The 20623-nt window shown below is 37.7% G+C and overlaps 1 protein-coding gene across 1 annotated transcript in view; it reads left to right on the forward strand.

Annotated features, from left to right (window-relative positions):
• Nucleotides 1-20623, forward strand: part of CACNA2D3 (calcium voltage-gated channel auxiliary subunit alpha2delta 3) — a gene marked incomplete at both ends in the record, with an annotated part of 457978 nt that overhangs the window by 122897 nt on the left and 314458 nt on the right. Inside the window, one exon of the mRNA XM_082321351.1 lies at nucleotides 12879-12938. Within this exon, the coding sequence (XP_082177477.1) occupies nucleotides 12879-12938 (60 nt within the window). The remainder of the gene's footprint in view (nucleotides 1-12878; nucleotides 12939-20623) is intronic.

Raw genomic sequence — 20623 nt, forward strand, 5'->3', positions numbered from 1 at the left:
GACCACCAAGAAATCTTCTGATGCAAGAAGTCATTGCTCTGTCTTTTTTTGTAATTTTTATTACTATTTATTGCTACTCATATAATTGAGGTTTTATATAGTTTATATGGACTGTGTCATGTATCAGAAATAGAAAAAATCCAGTTGGTGAGAACTCATTCTGAAACATTTCAGTGTTACACAGAAGTGTTCTTCATTGTAATTCGGTGTTTATTTCTTCAAGGGTCTATGATGAAAGCCTAATTACTGAGCATGTTTGACTCAGCTTTGTATCCTGGTGTAGTAAAAACAATAATTATAATGTTTTTGTTGTAGAAAATATATTTCATTTAATCTTTAGTTCAATAGTATTACATATTTTTCATTATAGATACTGCAAATCACTTTATTAAGTTTATTACTCTGGAATGGGTTGTAACTGCTAAAAGGGCGTGAAAGACACTATTTAAGAGCCAAGCCTAATACGTGAGAGAGATTGCCGAACAGATTTAGTTACCAGTGGATGAGAAATTTCGGAATCTTAACGTTGCACAAATACACCAGGTCAATCATAAACCCCTCTCGCTGACGTCGGTGGGGTTACACGAGGGCAACGTCTAAGGCTGGCCCTGCGCGTTTACTTAAGGCAGTCTCCTGCTATCGCCCCGCAAACCCTGAGCTGAAGGAACTGACACCCATTCTCATACCTGGCTTTGGCCATGCAGTTGCCGGTGCCATGTGTAGATTTATTGGAGTGTACAGAGGCTTCGGCCTGCAAAGCGTAGGCAGCTTCACGGAATAAGGTTTTAGCAAGGTAGATTTCCCTTTTGTTGTGGAACCAGAGAGCTATCTTAGATCTTTCATTTCCCCTTTGCGTGTCTCATTTTTGTGATTCTCCTACCCTAGTGTGTGAGTTTTAGATTGGAAAACCAGAGAAGGTAAAGAGCATCAGCAGTTACAGGTCTTTAGGGCTTTGTGGTTTGTTAGGAAAATAAGTGTTTTGCACGTGTTTCTCAGGATCAGAGTTGGCTGGAAGTTAAAACTGCCTGTAGCAATATTAATGACCTTGGTGGTTTTGTCCTTGTTAGGACTTGGAAGGTTGGAGCACACTTGCTGGTTGTAGATGAATGTATGGCTGAGGAGCCTGTGGTGGTGGGTAAGGGAGTTGTTCGGCCAATAGAGGAAGCCTTGCCAGCAGCGTGGGGTGGTTCGCTCTTTTCCTGTAATCCAAAATAAGTGGAAAGCTATTGTTATAATTTACTCACTGCCTCTGAAAACATAAGGTATTAGTTTTTGTCGGCTTGGTTGCAGTCTTTGGTTGTCACTTTTTGAACTGGTGGGTGTTAGTTAGCTATGTGAAGAGTGATATTGTTCCCCAAGTGCATTTTGGAAGTACTTTGAGAGTCAAGAGGAAAAATTATTAGGAAAAATGGGAGTATTGTATGAAATGAGTTCCCTAGGTCATAGCAAAATCTAGAGGTGTGTCAGACTTAATGGGAATGAGGTGCTGTGTTGCATATTTTACTTTGTTTTCCAAATAAACCTACATACAATAATTAAATGCTGAATGTTTCAGTTGATAAAAACTAATTAAGAGGTGAAAGTATAGCAATCTTTTAGTTACTAGGAGAATAAAAGTTACAAGACTTTTCTTAATAAAAAACAAAACACCCATTGGATTTGAACTCATTACCTTTACAAAGTAAAGCAGATAAGGTTTTGACTATGCAATGCAGCCTTTCCTTTGGGTTTGGGAATTTGCAAATGTTCCTTTAATTCCAAAGTTTAATATTGTTCTTGAGATAGAGCAAAGAATACTGACTATTATTATAAAAAGTTTTATTTAAAAAAAAAAAAAAAAAAAGATGGAGTCTATACCTATATATAGGCTTGTAAGTCTGTATATAAGCATGATTTTGGAAAAGTGATGCCCCTATATTATTCTGTGATTTCAGCATTAATTCATAGTGTACCAGAAAATCCTTCTAGGCACATGGAACCAATGTCTAGTTACTAAGTGTCAACATAAATCCTAGGATTAATCAGCTAGATAAATGTGTGACCAGAGAGTTTCAATGCAGCCTTTTTTCTTTCTTTTCCTTTTTTTTTTTTTTTTTTTTTTTACCAGACCCGCCGGAATATACAAAATTATGAAAAGACTAAATTATCTGAAAGTTGCTTTCATAATTAATTCCAGCATCTCCAACAGCAATCAAATCTTCAGAATGATAAAAGTATGGTCCAGGAGACCAAAAAAGGTTGGAATTTTATCTTTGAACTTCAGCTGTTTCTAAGAAAGAAGCTAGGGGAAAATGCATTGGTTTACTTTTTTAGAAACAATACTGATGTTCTTTTAATTAAGACTTTATAGCACTCCTATGCCTGGGAACCAGCTCTTGAAATTGGCAAGGATGTGGCCTTGACACAAGGTTTTCTTTGAAAGTCTGTTCCAGCTGGATCAAGTTGTTATCACTTGGAAACTCTGCACATAGAGGCGTATGACCATTACAAACGTATCGGAGCAAAACTGTCTGTAAGTGAAACCTTTGAAAATTCTTTGCACTGTGATTTTTCAGTACATGGTTGAACGAGACTTTCCTGCAGTTGCACCATTAGTCTCTTATGGCTTGAGCCAGCAGCAGGTAGGGGAAACAGTGTCTTTCTCTCCAGAGGCACTGTTAGTGCATCCGTGTGCCTTCTAGACCCAGGAGAGAGAGATTAAAGAGACTTAAGGAGAGACATTTCTTGTCTCATGTCTCTCTGTGTTCACGTTAGGGCATTGGAAAATGGAAGGGTCAGCGGCTAAGGGAGTCTGTTGATGGGTTTAGGAGAGGTTGAGGAAGGTACTGGCAGAAGGAGAACAGAGAATGGAGAACAATGAGATGCTTTAAGGAGACAAAGGGAACAGGATTGGACTGTGCTGGGATTTGGAAATATAAATGGTACAAGATATTCTAGGTGAGGTCAATGAGATTGCAGAAGGACTAGGGAAAATTGGAAATATAGGTTGGCAGAGTGAGGAATGAGGTATTGGCAGGGGCCTGGAAAAGACTGATCATGAACGTGCTTGGCAACGTGGACGCCAAGGCTGGTATGAAGAAGGATGATTGGTAGGTGCTAGAGAAGAGGTAGAGAGTAGTATGAAAACCCTTAGCGTTGGAGTATGGGACAGGCAATATGAGCTTAATGAGCTCAGGGTGTGGAGACAGGGGTAGGAAAGAAATAGGAGTAGGTCTAGGGCTGTGGTCAGATAGGAAAGGAACAGGAGTAAGCCATGGTTATGTTTGAAGGCAGAACTGGGTACATTGCAGCGTTGAAGTGGGCCAAGGAATCCGTACCTGTATAACCTGAGATGTAACACTGGATTTCTAAGTCTCGTGTGAATGCTTGCAAAATCCATTACTGATACATATAGAAATGGATACCAACTGCCATCACTCTCTTAGTGAGGACGGCGAAGGTCTTAGATGGTATTTTTCAGTGTTCTAACCAAGCAAAATCATATGGATAAAATGGATAATCATCATATGGATAAAATGATACTATAATACTGGGATTAAAGTTAGAGGCAACTTCAATCTGGCATTTCCTGGCTTATTTTGGCTTTGCATCCATAATAGTCTTTGAACTTTTTAGCGTAATGTTTTTGTTATAAGATTATAGAAATATAATAATGCTAATACTGATTTATTTAAATTCTCAGGACAGTTATTGTGAGAGATGGAATATTTGCTGGAATACAGTATCTTCACTGTATCCCCATTTTAAACTGGGTCCATGTATTGAAGAGACACCACGTCCTTACTTTATGAAGTACTTCTTTCTTCACCTCTTCGCAATAATACTCTATTTGCCTCAATACCTATCTTAGAGAATTCCACTTGCAATAGGGAGTTGCAAAGGTTTTAGTAGAAAACTCAGAGTTCAATTTTCCTTTTTTTTTTTTTTTGTGTTTTTTTTTTTTTTTTTTTTTTTAAAGTTTCCCTTCAATTTAGTCTATTGGCAACTGAAATTCTGACCCTGTGGGAAGTAAAAAAACAATGGTCCAATTGACTTCACTTGAGAGAGAGTAATACCTACTGTTTTCATGGCTTGATTTGAAAGCCAAGACAGGGCTCGGTGTCTTGTGATTGAGTGCCGGGCTAGGCAATGGAAAATAAGTTCCTGCAGACTCTGGAACTGACCTTTGTTTTGAGTAATAAATCTTGAGGGTTTTTTGCTGTTGTTGTGTGATAGTAATCTGGTTGGAAACTGGAAGAAGGACAGTATATCACAGCTGATGATGTTGAACTGGACCACAAATTGCAAGCTGAATTTGAATTAACTTGGGGGACTGAGCCTTAGTGCAGAGGTGAAGGAACAAAGCAAAGACAATTGGTTTCGCTTGGTGCTTCTAAATGTGACCAGAACAGAAACACCTCGACTAGTCCCAGGACTGTGGTCAGGACAAAGTGTTGCCTCAAGACTCCCTTCCCCTATTGAGTGAGCACGGGAATATTTTCATTTCTCTTTAGCTCCTTTATGTTGCACGTACGGCGTGGGATTCATATAAAGTTAAACATCTAATGAAGAAAAGAGTGAAGAAAAAGCTCAGAAGTTCTTCCTGGTATCTTATAAGCTATTTTAGAATGGGACAAACAGCACCTTTGGAATTTTCTGTCTCTACATGTGAAGGATGTTTAGTTAACTTGTGTAGAGAGCTGACTGGCTTTGAAATAGCCGAGGTTAGGTGAGATAAATCCTACCAATAGAGAATTTTGCATTAAATGAACTTGCATGAAAAGAGTTATCCCAAATCTTTCTTCAGCAATATCTGCCAAGCATGCAGCAATGGTGTGGAGAGCTGTCAGAGCTGAGGGCAAGCTGGTTTTGCTCAGAAATTGTGTAAGTCTTCGCTAGACTCAAATGCAGACAGTCTGGCATTATCCGAACAGGATAGTGGTTGTGACAGTCAGGTAAAGAGTGTGACCTGTGGTAGCTTAAATGTGTGAAAAAGATTAATAAATCAGATATTTTAATCTAGTGATTTCGGTACAAGGGGACAGGAATAAGGATCGTAATGATAGTTACAGGTTAGTATTGAATAAATGTATAGAAATGTACGCGTACACAGGTGCATAGTTAGGCACATACACAGGCCTGCTTCCCTTGAGTTTGGAAGGTGTTTTACAAAGTAACATTGTAAAGAGATTTTTAAATTTCCGTGGAAGAGAGCAATGTACCGGTTGTGAATTGTTCATTGAAAACAAACCTTTACAAATCGTGTTGCCATGGTGCAAGTGGAATTAAAAAGATACACAAAGGTATTTCCAGAGAATTACCCAGCCGTGGATGAGTACATGGTTGGTGTGAAATGCTGAAGAACCTTCCCCTTGGCCCTGAGGTAGGAAAGGTGGCTGAAGGAGCTGGTCGCTGCTTTACCCCAGGCAGGCAAATCACATTTTAAATAGCCCTGAAACGGCTTTAAGTTGTGTCTGCAGTTGAACTGATTCTTTGATGGCTGGGACATGTGGAATTAAAAGTATGGAATAAAACCTTATTTAGCACATCATTCCTTTCTGCTCTGTGGTAGACATAATGACATGGTAGGAGCAGATTTGATAATCTGCATATTTTGCATCGGATATGTTGGCTTTGCACAGCTTCGAGCACAGCAGAACTCAGTACAACTCAAATGTGTTACCTTCTTCATCTGCAGTCTTTCTTCCATGCCATGGCAATCTCCAGATGCCATAGCTAAATGTAGCGTTGACCTAGTTAATTTAGAAATGCATCTCATTACTCCAGGATTGTCTTAGCCACTGTTGTGCAACGTGCAAGTTTCATGTACTTTAATCCATTTACTGTTTTGTTTCTGTTTGTCCGGCTCTTTGCCAAGCTGAACTCTTTATGTTGCTTCAAAAACGAACTAGCACTCGTAACAACGATCAACCTGAAAATCTGCCAGTCTTGAATGAATATAAGTGGATAATTGAAGTTATTTACAATAATTGCTAGGCTTTTAATTTATTTTTATCTTTTATTTATAATTTGTGCTTTGATTGTGCTTTGATGCAGCACTTACTGTGACTGAGCATTGTCTCGTGAGTTGTAGTGGAATTTGATAGTAGTCATAGAGCAGTCATTTTTTTGTACGGCATTAGTTGCAAGATTGATATCTGTCTTAAGCTACAAACACTAGGAACTCTAATATCAAGATAATAAGAGCTAAATAATTTTCAGTGCATCTTAGCCACAGCAGCAGTAATGTTAGTGATAGAATTTCCTAGAAAATACCTCGTAGCTGCGGAGAACAGAGTGGGAAATAAAATATGCTGGGCTTTCTGAAAAAAACTGTTCGTGCCTGTGTGTCGTCTCAAGGATAAAACAAGCCAAATTGCAAGTCTGTTGTCATTGGCCTGTCTAAAAGCTCGTGTGTTTCTGATGGTAGCAAATACTTCTCCAAGGTCAGCATCAGTCTCTGAGATCTACACTGCTTCTCTGTTGGTTACGGCAAAGGTGTGCAAAGCTATTTGCCATAAGTGAGACCGAGAGGCCTGCTTGCACATCGGCGCATTTATTGCTATGTTGTACGATACTGTTTTCAAGCACAGAAAGTAATATGGATGCTGACGAACGACATCAAATATTCTCTGTTGGCTTCTTTACCTTCTCCACTAAATGAACTGTGAAAGAAGCAAACCCCAGAACTCTGATGGAAGTGAGGAGGACTTGCAGCAGAATTACCACCCATGCCAGGATATTACCTAAGCTCACTTAATGCTAATAAATCTTGTTCTTTCCCAAATCAGCCCAACCTCTTCAGAAGTTTTCAAAGCACCTGCAGCCTTGCAGGTTTCCTGGAAAGGAAATCCCTTTTTCACTTCTGAAACGAACCCTGAAATGGGGAAGTCATAGGGAGGTACCTGGGTAATGTTTTTAAAGTTTGGTAATCTATTAGTGAGTGCTCCCACATGCACAGCATAGCCTTCTCATGAAGAAGCCAGTAAAGAAAATTGCTCTGATGATTGAAACACAAGTTCTGGTTTCTCTCCCAGGAATATACGCAACTGCTGAACTATGTTTTAAATAGTTATCTGGCTGCCCTTTACGAAATATTTTTGGCATGTTTACAGCTCAATTACTATAAATTTTGATTGGAAATTAGGTGTTCAAATCAATAGTAAGGTTATTAAAATTGCACTGAGTATTTCACCTGGAGAAGGGTAACTATTGGTAGTTGTAAGTATTTTCCGTATACAGAATACTGCTGGTTTTTGCTTGGTAATGTACCGGAAAACTTGCTACAAAATATGAAAGAAATAAGCTCTTAAAAACAGGGATTTGTTTTCTTTTGTTTTACTACCTGCTGTCTTTATTGACAAAGTTTGATTACATGTGATTAAGATAGAAATCCCTGTTACAGTTCCATATGTAGAAGTCTGGGAGACAGGCTTTCAAAGTTACATAAATTCCTCATTTTTTTTTTTCCTACCTATTGTTTTTCAGGACAAACTTCCAGGGCAGTATATCCATAGGGTTTTCTTGGGTTTAGACTTTTTGCCATTTTTTAATAAGAGTGACTCTTAACTATTTTTTATTTCCAAAACACATCTCAAATCAACCTTGAAGACATATACAAAGCTTGTATAGGAGGTGAACCTCAAATAGATCTGGTGTCATGGGAAAACGATGGGAAAGTGTGTTAGGGTTCAGGGTTATTTTTTGCTGTTGGCTGAATGCATTGAACGCAATGTTAGGATGTGGGAGCCTCCTACAGGTTTCTCTACACTTCTTTTAATGACTGTGATACCCCACTGCTGAGAGCAGGGTCAGAAGTGGTGGCCCTTGTCGGGCGTACTCTGGATGAAATTCTCCTAGGCCTAAAATGGTAATTCTGCATTGCGCAAGACAATACGGAGGTAACAGCTCAAACTGGCAAGGTTCATATAATGTACTGAAAGAAATGTTAAGGCAGAATCTCGCGAGTTTGGGAAGAATGCGTTAGTAGAAGGGCTACTGACAAGCTCACGTTTTTTAACCAACAGAACTGAAGCTGTGCTTGGTTATTTTTATAGCAGTGAGACATGAGCCTGGGACTGAGTAAAGAAGGAGCATCTACAATTGAGAGGGTAGATCTTTCATTTTCTGTTTAAGTACATCACAATATAGCTTCTTTTTGCTGTTTTGAAATTAAATGTTATCATATTGATCTTATGGACTATAAACTTTTAATGTTATGGATTGAGATAATATTAGTACCTGTTTGGTACTAGTTGTAATTAAGGTAGAACGGTCTTCTATCTTTTTTTGAAATTTGTAGCAGTTTGGTTTGGAGAAGAGCAATTTCTAGCAGCATTTCTGATTTTATGTGTAGCAGTGGGTTTATCTTAGAAAAATAGAAAGGAAACAATGGAATATAAATGTGCTTCTTCAAGATTTGATAGCTGAAGAGAGAGAGGAACATAACTTCAGTCAGCATTTATGGATAAAGGTTAGTGAGCCTCTGCAGTTCAGGAGTTCAGAAACTGTTTCAAACTTCGTTATGCTTATGAATTTATTTAATCTGACTTCAAAATGGGATTCTAATGAAGAAGAATCATTGAAAAGTAAACTGAAACCCTTACAAGGCACATGGAAAGAGTAAAGATCTTCTCAGAAGCTAAAATGGGTACCCTATGCTCTGGATGCTTGCATGATGTTTTTCCTTGAAATTGTTATTTTTGTCTTCATTTATTTTCACCTTTCTGCCCATCTGTTCCATTTTCCCTGTACTTTCTGTTGGATTCTGTTTTTCCCTCATCCATTGTGTTTCATTCACCTTTCCTTTGCTATCTCTATAACAACCTCACTTGAATGAGAATTTATCCAGAAATATCAGCTCACTGAAATTGAAATACCACTTGTCAAGAAAATTAGCCTATTCAGAGATAGCTCAGTGATTTTATTTTTAAATGTTATTGAGAGGAAACAAACATTTATTTTACTTCTCTTAGCCTTTTCTACACTATCTGTGATACCAGTACTACTAAACATACCAAATATTGTCATTGTGTTTTGATGATCGTTTTGGGGTTTTTTGGGTGTGATATTTGTTCCATCTCCTGGCTCATGCCCTGTTTTTATCCATGCTGCATTGTGATATGCTAGATAAGTCAATTAATCTTTCTCATATTTACCCATATTGGGAAAGTTAGAAGGATTAGTTCCTTAACTGGGGGGAACCTCTATTGAACTGTGTCATAGAACGTAAAAACTGTTCTTTATTTAAAGGTTATACACTGCCCTTGACTTGTGTGTGTGTGCACATGGAAACACCTTTCCACTTGTAGAGATAAATATTCCTAAAACACAGACCCTTAAATGGTGTAACTCTTAACAGTGCTCACTCAGTGTTTGTAATTCATTCCGTGTAAGTGCATATAGATAACTCACAATTCCCTTCAGGATAACCACATCTTGGTAAGCATTTACTTGCTACAGCAATGATTTGAGAGCATGTTTACACAAATGAAAATATATTGGCATTTGTATTAAGAGTGCCATTATAAACTATTAAGTTAAAATCGCTAATCATGCTAATGTTGAGAATCACTGCTAGATAATTGTTCAGTCATTAAAATATTTTAAAAGGGACTTTTGGTCTTAATATAAAAATATTGCAGTGTTACATGTGGTTTTTATATTTTTGCCTCCAGAGTGTTAAGGAATTTCTTCCATCATGCTTCATCCCGTTCGGGACTACTTTTTTTTTTTTTTTAAAAGTAAAAACAAAGAAAAAACAAAAAACACCCCCCCAAAACCAACAAAAACCCCCAAACATTTGTATGCGATTTCTTTATTCTGATATCATCTGTGTATATCCACTAATATGTCATTTTGTGGATTTAGGCTTATTACTATATTACCTTTTCTGTAGCTCTCCCAGATTTCTCAGTCTCCTTCATAATGGCAGTGAGAGACTGAAAGCAAACTGTGGCTAAGGACTATTACATAGAAAATGCAGGGTATGCTTGTGTCGTCTACATTCTGTCTACCAACATTTTAATTTTCTTATTAGATGTGTGAGGGTGAAGCTCACAGTGTGTGTCTGTATTTGTGTCTACATCTTCAAGGGAAAAATAGGTGTTGGTAGATCGTTTACTTTTTTGTTGTTCTGTTTCCTGCAGAGAATGTTGCTGAAATGTGTGTAACTTTTTTTTAAAAAGAACAAACGTAACAACTGAAATCTTAATGAATAAATCAATAAAGTATCCATCGGTACTTTTCATTTCTGAGCTGCCCTCCTTACGAGATGTTTCTACTATTACCCATCTTATGCTTCTCCAGCTATTTCTTACATGGCGGGGGGATAAATCTTAGTCTAAATTTATTTCACTGAGGCAAAAATGTAATTGAAACACGTTGGGATCAATACAAACTACATAAGAAGCCATGAATTATTTTTCTAGCCCACTAGGTACTAATATCTAGGCACTGGTATCTCATGAAATACTATAATATTTTTTCTTCTGGTGAGTAAGTAAATATTTCAGCACAGAAAGAAAAACATATTTCTATTTTACCTGTATTCATTTCTGTATGAAGAATTTTTTTGACCCTTTCACTTTTTTCCCCCTTCAGATTCATCAGTCATGATCTTTTGTATTAGATGTGCACAGAGGAGTAATGCAACTATGGTTTCAATATAAAGGAGTACACACCTGCAGAAATGCATTGAATTAGAGTAGTTATTTTATATCAAATGCCTTTTTCATACTTACAAAATGAGGACTAAATTTGTAAAATACCTTCAGCAGGTCACTAACGTGCTGGACTTCTGAGACCATTCAAATGCTGAAGAACCTATTTCAGTTCCTGTGAGGCTTCCCCCTCAGAATAGTTAGTTTGTGCTACTTCTCTTTTTAAATTCTAAATGCAAAAAAAATTGTGGGTCAAATTAATGTTTGATAACCTTTCAAATTGGAAGGTCTGTTTTTACTCCTATTCATACAGTACAGGAGCAGTAGGAACAGCTCCACAGAACTTCACTGTTTTATTTGAAATATTTTCTCATGGCTTCCCCTCACGTAGCCTGTTGCGATGCAGCGTTAGTTGTTGGGTTCTTTACCCGTGTATGTGTATGCAGGAAGGTGAGCCAGTACATTTTCCAGTTCAGTTCTGGTTTGACTTGCCCAGGGTTGGAACAATTTCAATTCAATTCCAGTTTAGGTCAAAAGGGTTTGCTAAAACCAGCTGGGTGTATATGGGACAAGATTTTTAAAGGGGGAAACAGTCAAATGACAGGGGTGTACACCCAGCACAGGGCTCTGGGAAGGTGGGCTTCATCTGCTCTCTCTTGCTCTTCTGGATCAACCTAGGCACCAGTAGTATTTCCAGGTTTTTATCAAATTTTTGAGATCTGTAATGCTGCACTAAGGAAAAAAGTCTGAGAAACCTTCCCACTGGGGTCTGGAGGGAAGATGCAGAAGCCCAGCAGAGGACTGAGGGTTCGGTGAGGGTTGTGCTCCCCCTGGGTACGCGATGCGATGGGGCAGAGATGTGGAAGGAAAGGCCATGACGTGCTGCTGCTTTGCAGACCTCGGTGAACAGAAACGTGCCCTGTAACCAACGAGGCTCTGCCTTAAACTGACGGGTTTGGCAACCAGAAATATTTTTCTTGGTTTAGTTTCCATTATAGTACAAATTGTATAGCAATCGATATGAATTCCGATTCCATTTTGATTTATATCCAAAGACTAGAAGTGCATATGGTTCTGAAAAGGGAAGGAAGCGTGCGTGGCTGTCCGCTCTGTGTATCGTTAATGAGAGCCTGTAGCTCACTTGCTTCATGATAGAAAATATTTGAAAATATACATGTGTGCCAGTGTCTGATAGATCAAAGAAAATAAAAGTAATATATCGAATATTCTGGGACAGATCATTCTTTGATTAATTTTGGGTTGTACATATCTGAATGTTCAGGTAGAATAAATAAAAACTGGAAAGAGTTACTTCCGTAGTTAAAATATTCAGAACTAAAAAGAACCCTGAATACAACCTTAGAAAGGATACAATGTCTTTTCACAGGAGAATGTCTGCAGCAAACCCCTGTATGAATTAAATTTTTCAAGTAGCTGTGTTTTAGTGCAACCCCTTTTTTCCTTCAGATGAGAGCGGCAAGGAACAATAACTGCTATAGGGAGTTCTGAATATTATTAAGAGGAAAAATACTACGGAATTGCTGTCATTCAGTAAACATTACTTCTGTAATAGCAGAAAAATCTTCTTGTCATTATGCACCACGTAAAGGTAGTATGCACAACACTTCAAATCTGCTAAGTAAACAAACCTAATCTCCCTTTTTCTAATGTTTTCTATTTGATGTGTTATTTAGGAAGTCCTTTTTCAGTTGCTTGCAATCATGTGCATTATTAGGAAATACCTCCTATTTTAGTTTTAAGAAAGATTTCTAAAAGGGCTCCTATGTGCAAAATAAGGTCCAGTGTGAAAGCAACTTTATTTTGTGTTCTTTCAAAAATCAGTATTGGAATGGGAGCTGCAGGGTGCCGAACACCAGTGGAAAAAATGACCTTTTTTTTTTTTTTTAAATTCATTTATTAGTAGTTGAGCTGTTTTGAGAGTTTTGTACCACCAATCATGGATGCTGAGGGTTTAAAATTTTGTGTGTGTGTTTTTTTGTTGGTGTGTGGTTTGTTTTTTTTGTTTGTTTGTTTGTTTTTGTTTGGTTTTTTTTTTTTTTTTTTTTTTTTTTTTAATCTGGATCATTTCTATTTTTGTGAAGTATCATAGCAGGTATTATGTGGCAACAGTGAAGTACACAATTCTCAAACAATCCCTGTTGTTATACTGAAAGAAACACTCACATTTAAAGATGTTATATATTATTTCAAAAATACACCTTTTTGTTCTTTTTTCAGCGTCTTGTTGAAGCTGCAGAAGATGCTTACCTGAAACATGAGTTTGATGCTGACTTACAGGTAATTAGTAATTATTTTCTTAAATATTTATCGTCACAGTATACTATAATAGTTTATACAATAGCTTACTTGAAGGTAGAAAGCCAAGCATGTGAGGAATAGAAGGATGCTGATTACAGAAAATGGAATTAATGAAGGCTGGCTCAGTATTTGGCAGGTTACGCGTTCAGTGTTTTTGTGTTGGGAGACCAAGCAGGTGGATTTTACTCTTTTAGAGATTTCATTTAAATTCCCTGCATGTCTGCTTAGGTCAAGATTTTTAAACACAGTAATTAGCAGCATGTTTCATCGTTGCAGTGTACTGGCAAGGAATTGTTCTATAGAGAGTTGAATTTGCAGATGGGGTGGGACCCGCAGGGATGGGATTAGTATGACCTTGATTTGTGCAAATGGTTTGCGTTTGGATCCGAGTCCAGAGCAGACACCATTTTTTCTCTTACCTAGAAGCCATTAGAGCCATACCGTTATTGTCTCAAAATGCTGCTTTTAGGAACAACACGGGAGGGAGAAGCGCTGTGGCAGCTCACAGTTAAAAATGTTTAAAAGAAAAACCTTTCCTTAAATAAGACACAGAATTAAAAAAACAGGTTAATTTAGAAACCAAGTAATCTAAGCTAAAATGGAAAGTTTAATAGAAAGCATTACGCAATACTTAAATGAGTAAATACCTCCTTACCTTTAATGAATTCCTATATCCTTGGTTTCTTGAATGTCATGTAAGGTGGAGCTTTGTTTACTTTGTCTCCAGCTATCTAGATTTCATTTTAAAACCTTCTGTGAATATTTGCCATATGTCCATTGAAATTTTGAGCTTAAGCATTAAGGGAAACAGAGACTTTTTCCATAGACTTTTTCCCATACGTGTATCTAAGAAATAAACAGATCTGTAAGGTCTATTTTCAGATTTTACCATGGTTACTTCCACTAATCACAAAACATTTTATTTTAGTGAAAATATGATGCAAATTACTGATTTCTGTGCAGAAACGAAAAAAAAAAAACAACCCAAAACAGTGAACTTTTCAGAGCTAAGGATAAAAAATGGACTTTAGAAGGCTGTGATACTGAAATCTGTCAGCCCGTCTTGGAGTAAGGGTAAAATGAGCGCCTTGAAAGTGATAATTTATATTGTTGTTGTATTCGGTGAATGCTGGCTTCTGTATTCAAATGCTTCAGAGTTCTGTTACATTTCAGCCTTGCAGAGGTGTGCTGCATTTTATTTTCTTGAACTTTAAGCCTTGGAGAAATAGGAGTTATTGTCTGAATAAATCAGAAACATACTTCATAGAAGATTTTTGAGAGGCCTAGAGTAAGTGTTTCTTCACTGCAGGGTAGTTCTCGCTTTGACAAAGTCCTTCATTTGCTGAGGCTTTGAAGATATTAACACTTTCAGGAAGCCACTTAAAGCTGTTTGTGTCAGCAGCATTAACAGGACAATCAAATCTTTGTGTAGAGCTCCGTTGTTTATTACTGTCACGGTCCATTAAAGCTAATCAATTGTTAATCTTGGTTTCAGCGACCCCTTTGCAACCCTTGCTGGGTGATTGTTGTTCTTTATCAAAAATCTCATAATACCATCTGCTCAATATAAAATAATGGCTGGAATGATTTGATAGCGTACATTCAAGTGGAGGGGGACAGAAGGCTTGTATAATATACAGTGTATATAATTCTGCTATCAAAGACGAATTTTTTGGCATTTGTATTGCCTTGGCAGACGTGTGGAAGACAGGATTAAATGCTTTGTATTAGTGGTATGTGATACAGCACCAGTCTCCCCTCTTTGTGCTCAGATACTCTGGAAATTCAGAAAGCACATAAAGAAAGTGCTTTTGTGCTTTTTATTGGTCCAACGTCACCTTCTATGTCTTGAGGACAGTATAGATAATATTGTGTCAGTACATAAAAATGATATAAGGGAGAAATAAAATTATATTAATATTTTTATTGACTGTGAAAAAACACCAATTTAAAGAAAATAATAACTGGAAGAGTTCATCTTTTAGACTGCTGGTATTCTCTTCAGCAATGCTGAAACTGCATTATTTTGTTAGGCTAGACCCGATCCCTTCTGGGCATTTTTCTTAGTAAAGTTATTAGTTTCGTCCTTAGTTATTCTATAGGTATTCTAATCAATATGCTGTAATGCTGTATAATGGTCTAAGCGCTCAACTGTCTATCCCTCGACTGAATCTATGGGCACCACCAATAAATTGTAGTTATAAACATAAATAAAATTACCAGTAAATCAAAATGGGTGATATGATGTTTAACTCATCAGCATTATATATTACATGTTTGAGTAATGGCCGAACTAAGAGTCGGTGAGAGGTGACTTTAAAGATTTACCCTGCAGTATTTGGGCTTTGGGAGATTCTTTTTTCTGTGAGGGATGTGAACCAAGAGCTGCAGTTTTAGCAACTTAGAGGAAGCGACCTTCTGAATGTTACTTATACTTGAACCTTCAACTGAATCCAGGGTTTTCTCACCTGATGGGTACGGTTTCAAGCTATTTTGTCTTATTAAAGACTCTCTTCAAATTGCTGCGAAGTGAAATTACTGTCTTTAATCATGCCTAATAATGTATTTGGGGATATAAGATAAAATACCATTTGTATTGCTACAGCAAGTTGCCTTGTCACAATATTGCTATAGTCTTAAAGGACCGCTCATCTTGCTTTATATGGGACACTGTCTCTGTGCTTGCCTCTGCTTAAAATGAAGTAATTCCTCCTGATTTTGTGGCTTTAACATGATGAAAAAACAATATAGGGGCCAAGCGCAGACCCTGCAAGGGTATTGGGTGTTACAGGTTTTGAAGTGATCTTTTAGTTTTGTTGACTTAATTGTTTGCCAGAGAAAAATTTTTGGAAAAAGATTGAAAAGAGGCTAACATCTTCTGCTAGGAGGCAAGCTACTAAAAAAAAAAATTCAAATAATTTATAATCCTTTCTGTTAACTGAAATTTGGCCTCCTGATCATTTACTCCCTTTGTGCTTGGGTATGTGTTTCCTGAGATATAAACTGCCTCGTTACGATTCACAGAGACACTGTGGTGTAGTTTGCGTTCAGACCCCTGGAAGAGGCTCTGAAGTGGAAAACTCTTCCCTGGAGTTGTCATATACCTAAGAATTTGTTGCACATGCAGCAGATACAACCATATAGGTTTAGAGGCTTTCCCCTCCCACCACATTTCCTCAAACCACTAGAAGTTGGACAGATTTTGTTGTGTAAAAATACACCAGTGTGATACCCAGCTGCTGCTCTTAGGCAGTTACTAGCAAGGTGGTAAGCCCGCTTAAACTGCAATCGTGTGGTCGCTGTTGGCACCTGACTCCTCTACAGTATCGTGCTATTTAGGTGATTGTATCTGAGCTCTTAGGATAGAAATGCATAGACCATTGTTGCCATCTGAACAGAGCGAGGATAAGATCTATTATAGTGTTGTGTTATCGGAGACCTTATAGCAGCCCTCCAGTCCCTGAAGGGGGCCTACAAGAAAGCTGGAGAGGGACTTTTTACAAGGGAGCATAGTGACAGGACAAGGGGTAATGGCTTTAAACCGAAAGAGGGTAGATTTTGATGAGATCTAAGGAAGATGATCTTCACTATGAGGGTGGTGAGGCACTGGCACAGGTTGCCCGGAGAAGCTGTGGATGCCCCATCCCTGGCAGTGTTCAAGGCCAGGTCGGATGGGGCTCTGAGCAACCTGGTCTGGTGGAGGGTGTCCCTGCCCATGGCAGGGGGTCGGGACCAGATGATCTTTAAGGTCCCTTCCAACCCAAACCATTCTATGATTCTATTCGATTTCTGATTTTCAGTAATCTCAGGAGGTGGGTGCTCAGCAGAGGAACTGATGCTGGAGTTCTCAGTGGAGCAGTAAATGTGACTTGCACTTTGTTTCTTACAAACTTTAAAAAAAAATAATTTTAGGACCAATGAAGATTTATAATGCTTGGTTCCTACCCAGTTTTCACACCTCTGACCCCAATGACAGGAGGAAGTCATGCAAAATTTCGGTATGACTACTGGTTCATTTGCTGAACCGCTTCATTATACACACACGTTTGCAGGGTAGTTCTTTTGTTTTCTGTGTGTTAATTAAGTTCATTAGTTCACTCGCCTTATATTCCAGTTGAGTTTTCTCTGTGTGTGTGTGATGTGATAATAAAAAAGCAAGGTTTTTTCTTTTTAATAGAATCAAGGCTAGTGCATAGTTGATGTCACCTGAATTACTAGATGTTTTCTTTTCAGATCGTAGTTTTACTTTCTATATAAGATTGGAGAGGTTCAAGTGCCAATACTTTAAGAAGGTTGACCTTATTTCAGTTTTATGTCACAAAACTAGAAGAGGATTAATCAAATAGTTTTTAGGAATGGATTACTTTCTTTTAAGAATACTCTTAAAGTTAATTTAGTGGGATAAAAAAGGAATAATGGTATAAGGCTGCTTTTCATTATTCTTTCCCCCCCCCCCCCCCCCAGATCTATAACATATGGCTGAGTATTAAGGAAGAGGTTTTCAAAACTATACCAGAGTTAGGTACCTGTCTGCCAGATTTTGCTGGCTGTTAACTCCTAGTTGCATTTTGTGTCCTTGAAAATCTCATCCTTACTCTTAGAGTATATACGTTGGCTATAGAAAAAAATCATGTGAAATCAGCAGGAGGATAGTTAAGGATTTTCCAGTGGTTTACACAGGTGAATGATGTACTTTTTTATACATATTTAATGATTTTCGAAAGTCTACAAAAAGTGAGACTTCAAAGGTTTAAGGAGAAAGCACAAACAGCAAAGAAGGCTGGGGAACAGAATTAGTCCAGTTCCTAAACTCTATAGCTTCTGGGTCTAATCCTTCAACTGTTAATGTTACTAGACATCAGGTAGATTGTTGTCTTTCAGGGGGAGGTACCTGGCTTTTAGTAGTTTTGAAATTCAACTGCTAGATATAGAGCTTAAATAAAGACATGAAAGCGTAACTTAAATAGCTGCTACTTTTTTTAAAATTCTGACCGAAATGTTTGTTTAGTGTAATGATACCATGCAAAAATTTATTATGATGGATTGTTAAATGCTTAGGTATTTAATTAAAATTTAATCAAATAGATGATTATTACATTGATACCTGTTACTGGAAAATACAAGGATAAAAGATAATTGAGAATAGCTTCTCTATGTAATCTTATTAAACTCCTTTTATAACACATGCGTTACTTTCATGTTAATATTTCAGAAAAGTCTGTTTGCATATTTATTATCTCACTAATTTTGAATGAGGCACATAATAACTAGATTTACAGTCTATGGGTATTAATATTTTTCTGGCTTTTAGAATAATGTCCACAAGACTGAAGTCAGCTCTTGAAAGGTCCTGAACATCCACGATGGAAAGGGAAGTCTGTTGGACTTCCAGCACTCAGAACCAGTGATTGAAATGACTTTGAAAAGCACATTTAAAATAGCAGCGGAGCATCTGAAGTTTGATGTCCTTCATGGATTATGTATCCAAGCTGCTTACTTTCTAAATCAGAAACCAATCTTTCTAAACTCCAAGCCTGGAAACTTAATGTGAGATCTGACAGCCTAAATTCCTTTTAGACTTTCTTTGAAATATTTTGCAGACCAAAGTGCTCTAGCTGTATTTGAATGGGATGTAGACAGTGTACCAGCTTGTAAGAAGGCATGAGGAAGAGATCCTTAACTAGCACCGATCTAAACTGTTAACTTTTCATGGCCCTGTACAAGTCTTGCAGAAGTAGCTAGAAAGCCTGGAAACATTATAGTTTATTCGGTTGTAAAATCTGCCTCTGGAGCTATTTGCTGAGGTGCCTCACACAGAACCTGCTCCCAAGGGCTTTGTCTTTGTGTTCCTCTAACACTTGCGATACTGCAACAGGTTCTTCTATGTGCTTACGTGCATCCAACTGAAGGCATAATTTGGATACAGCTATGATGTAGAAATGCTGCCAGCACCTGCAGAAGTCTTGTTGTTACTGAGTTTTCTGAACAGTTTGAAGTTTTCAGTACTGATCAAAAGGTAAGGGAGATCAAGGAAAGACAGTAAGCAGAGAATTCGGATGTTGTTAGAAACCAACAGCAGCAACAAAGCCCCAAACTCTCAAGATTTACACTGCAGTTTGAGGGCTAAGAGGAAGGAAAAAGGGAATAGAAGCATGAGCATCTAGTGAGTTAGTGAACTACAAGGCACAACAGGACACATTTAAATGATAAAAGTATCTGTTAGAGTCTTTATTTGGTTTTAGTTTTTCCTTTGTTAATTCTTTTTTTCTTTCAGAAAACACTGCTATACTTTTTTCTGAAAGAAAAAAAAAATCTTCAGCTTTGCGGTTCTTAGTTTAGTATTATTCTTGTTGATTTCTGTGAGCTCAAAGTAATGACTTCTCAGGTGCTCTAATACCAGAACTGCAACAAATTGACTTCCAGATTTTTTAGCTCTAATGATAAGCCCTTTCAGTGGAGAGCACTTTAGCTTGTCTGCTCTTTCCTATTTATTTGCTGAGGTTGGGAAGAGGAAAACTGAAATGACTACGGAACTGTCGAGACATCAGTGAATTCAGATGTTACTGGTTCAAAATTCTCTAGAATTGATGCACGTGAGGTAACCTTCAGAGGAAGACTTTCACATCGCTTTCACTCTGCGTGCATGGCAGGGATTAGGCATCAGAAAGAGAGCGTCCAGAGAAAGACGAGCCGTGCACCTTTTGGGTTATTTTATTCTCCAAGATGATATCTGTTTTCTGCCTCTGTGGTAGGTGAACAGGAGGAGAACAAGGTTTTATGAAGGCAGAAAAAAAAATGCTTAACGGTATTTTAGTTCGCCTAATGATAAAAATTAACTTTTTTCACTTTGGAGTTTTGTAGAATTTTTTTGAGAATGGAGGGAAATTTTTGGCTTTTTAAAGCAATTATGATAAGTGGATAGTCTTCATTACTTCTCGCCCTTCAACACATGTATCATTCTAAGAATTTCTAAGTTTTCTTAGTACAAACAAACCAAATGTAAATTACTAGAACTATTTTATTTTTATGTGTGTTCATAACTTCTGTTGACAAGGAGCGAGTTTGATAGCTAAGCACGGAAGTGCATGGAGTCTAACTGTGTCAGAAGCAGAGCTGCAGTTGATTTTCCAGCTAATTCGTAATTTCTCTGCTGTAAACAATTGTTTGGCTTTTTGGTGCCATTCTGCCCTATATAAGGGAGCCATCAAAAAAGCACAGTAATTCTCTGCCTGTTTAGTTGACCAGCTATTCTACCTACACGGGGCTCGACAGCAAAGGAACCGGCAGCTATGGTCTGAATTTGCTATTGCAAATAACGTGCTCTGCTTCTGAGAGGGCTGGCACGGAGTTCCAGAGATTCATTCTTCTGACTGCAGTTACAGGACTCAGCCTTAACAGGTTAGACTCATTAAAGAGCTACCAGAAGTAGTTTTCAGACAGTCTGGATTTATTCCTGCCTACCTCTCTTGTGATGGCAATTGCTATCTGAAACATGTGAAGTGTGTACTGAAGAACACACTATAAATTCAGTTCTACCCATTGAATATGGACACAGTGCTTTTTGCCTGGTGATATCTGCTGTAAATAATTATAGAAAGCTTGAAACCTAGACTTGCCAAATAATTGTATGACTGAGCAGATAATTTTGGCTTCCTGAGATTTTT

Source organism: Platalea leucorodia (assembly GCF_965183815.1).
Source record: "Platalea leucorodia genome assembly, chromosome: 9".
Taxonomy (NCBI): Eukaryota; Metazoa; Chordata; class Aves; order Pelecaniformes; family Threskiornithidae; genus Platalea; species Platalea leucorodia.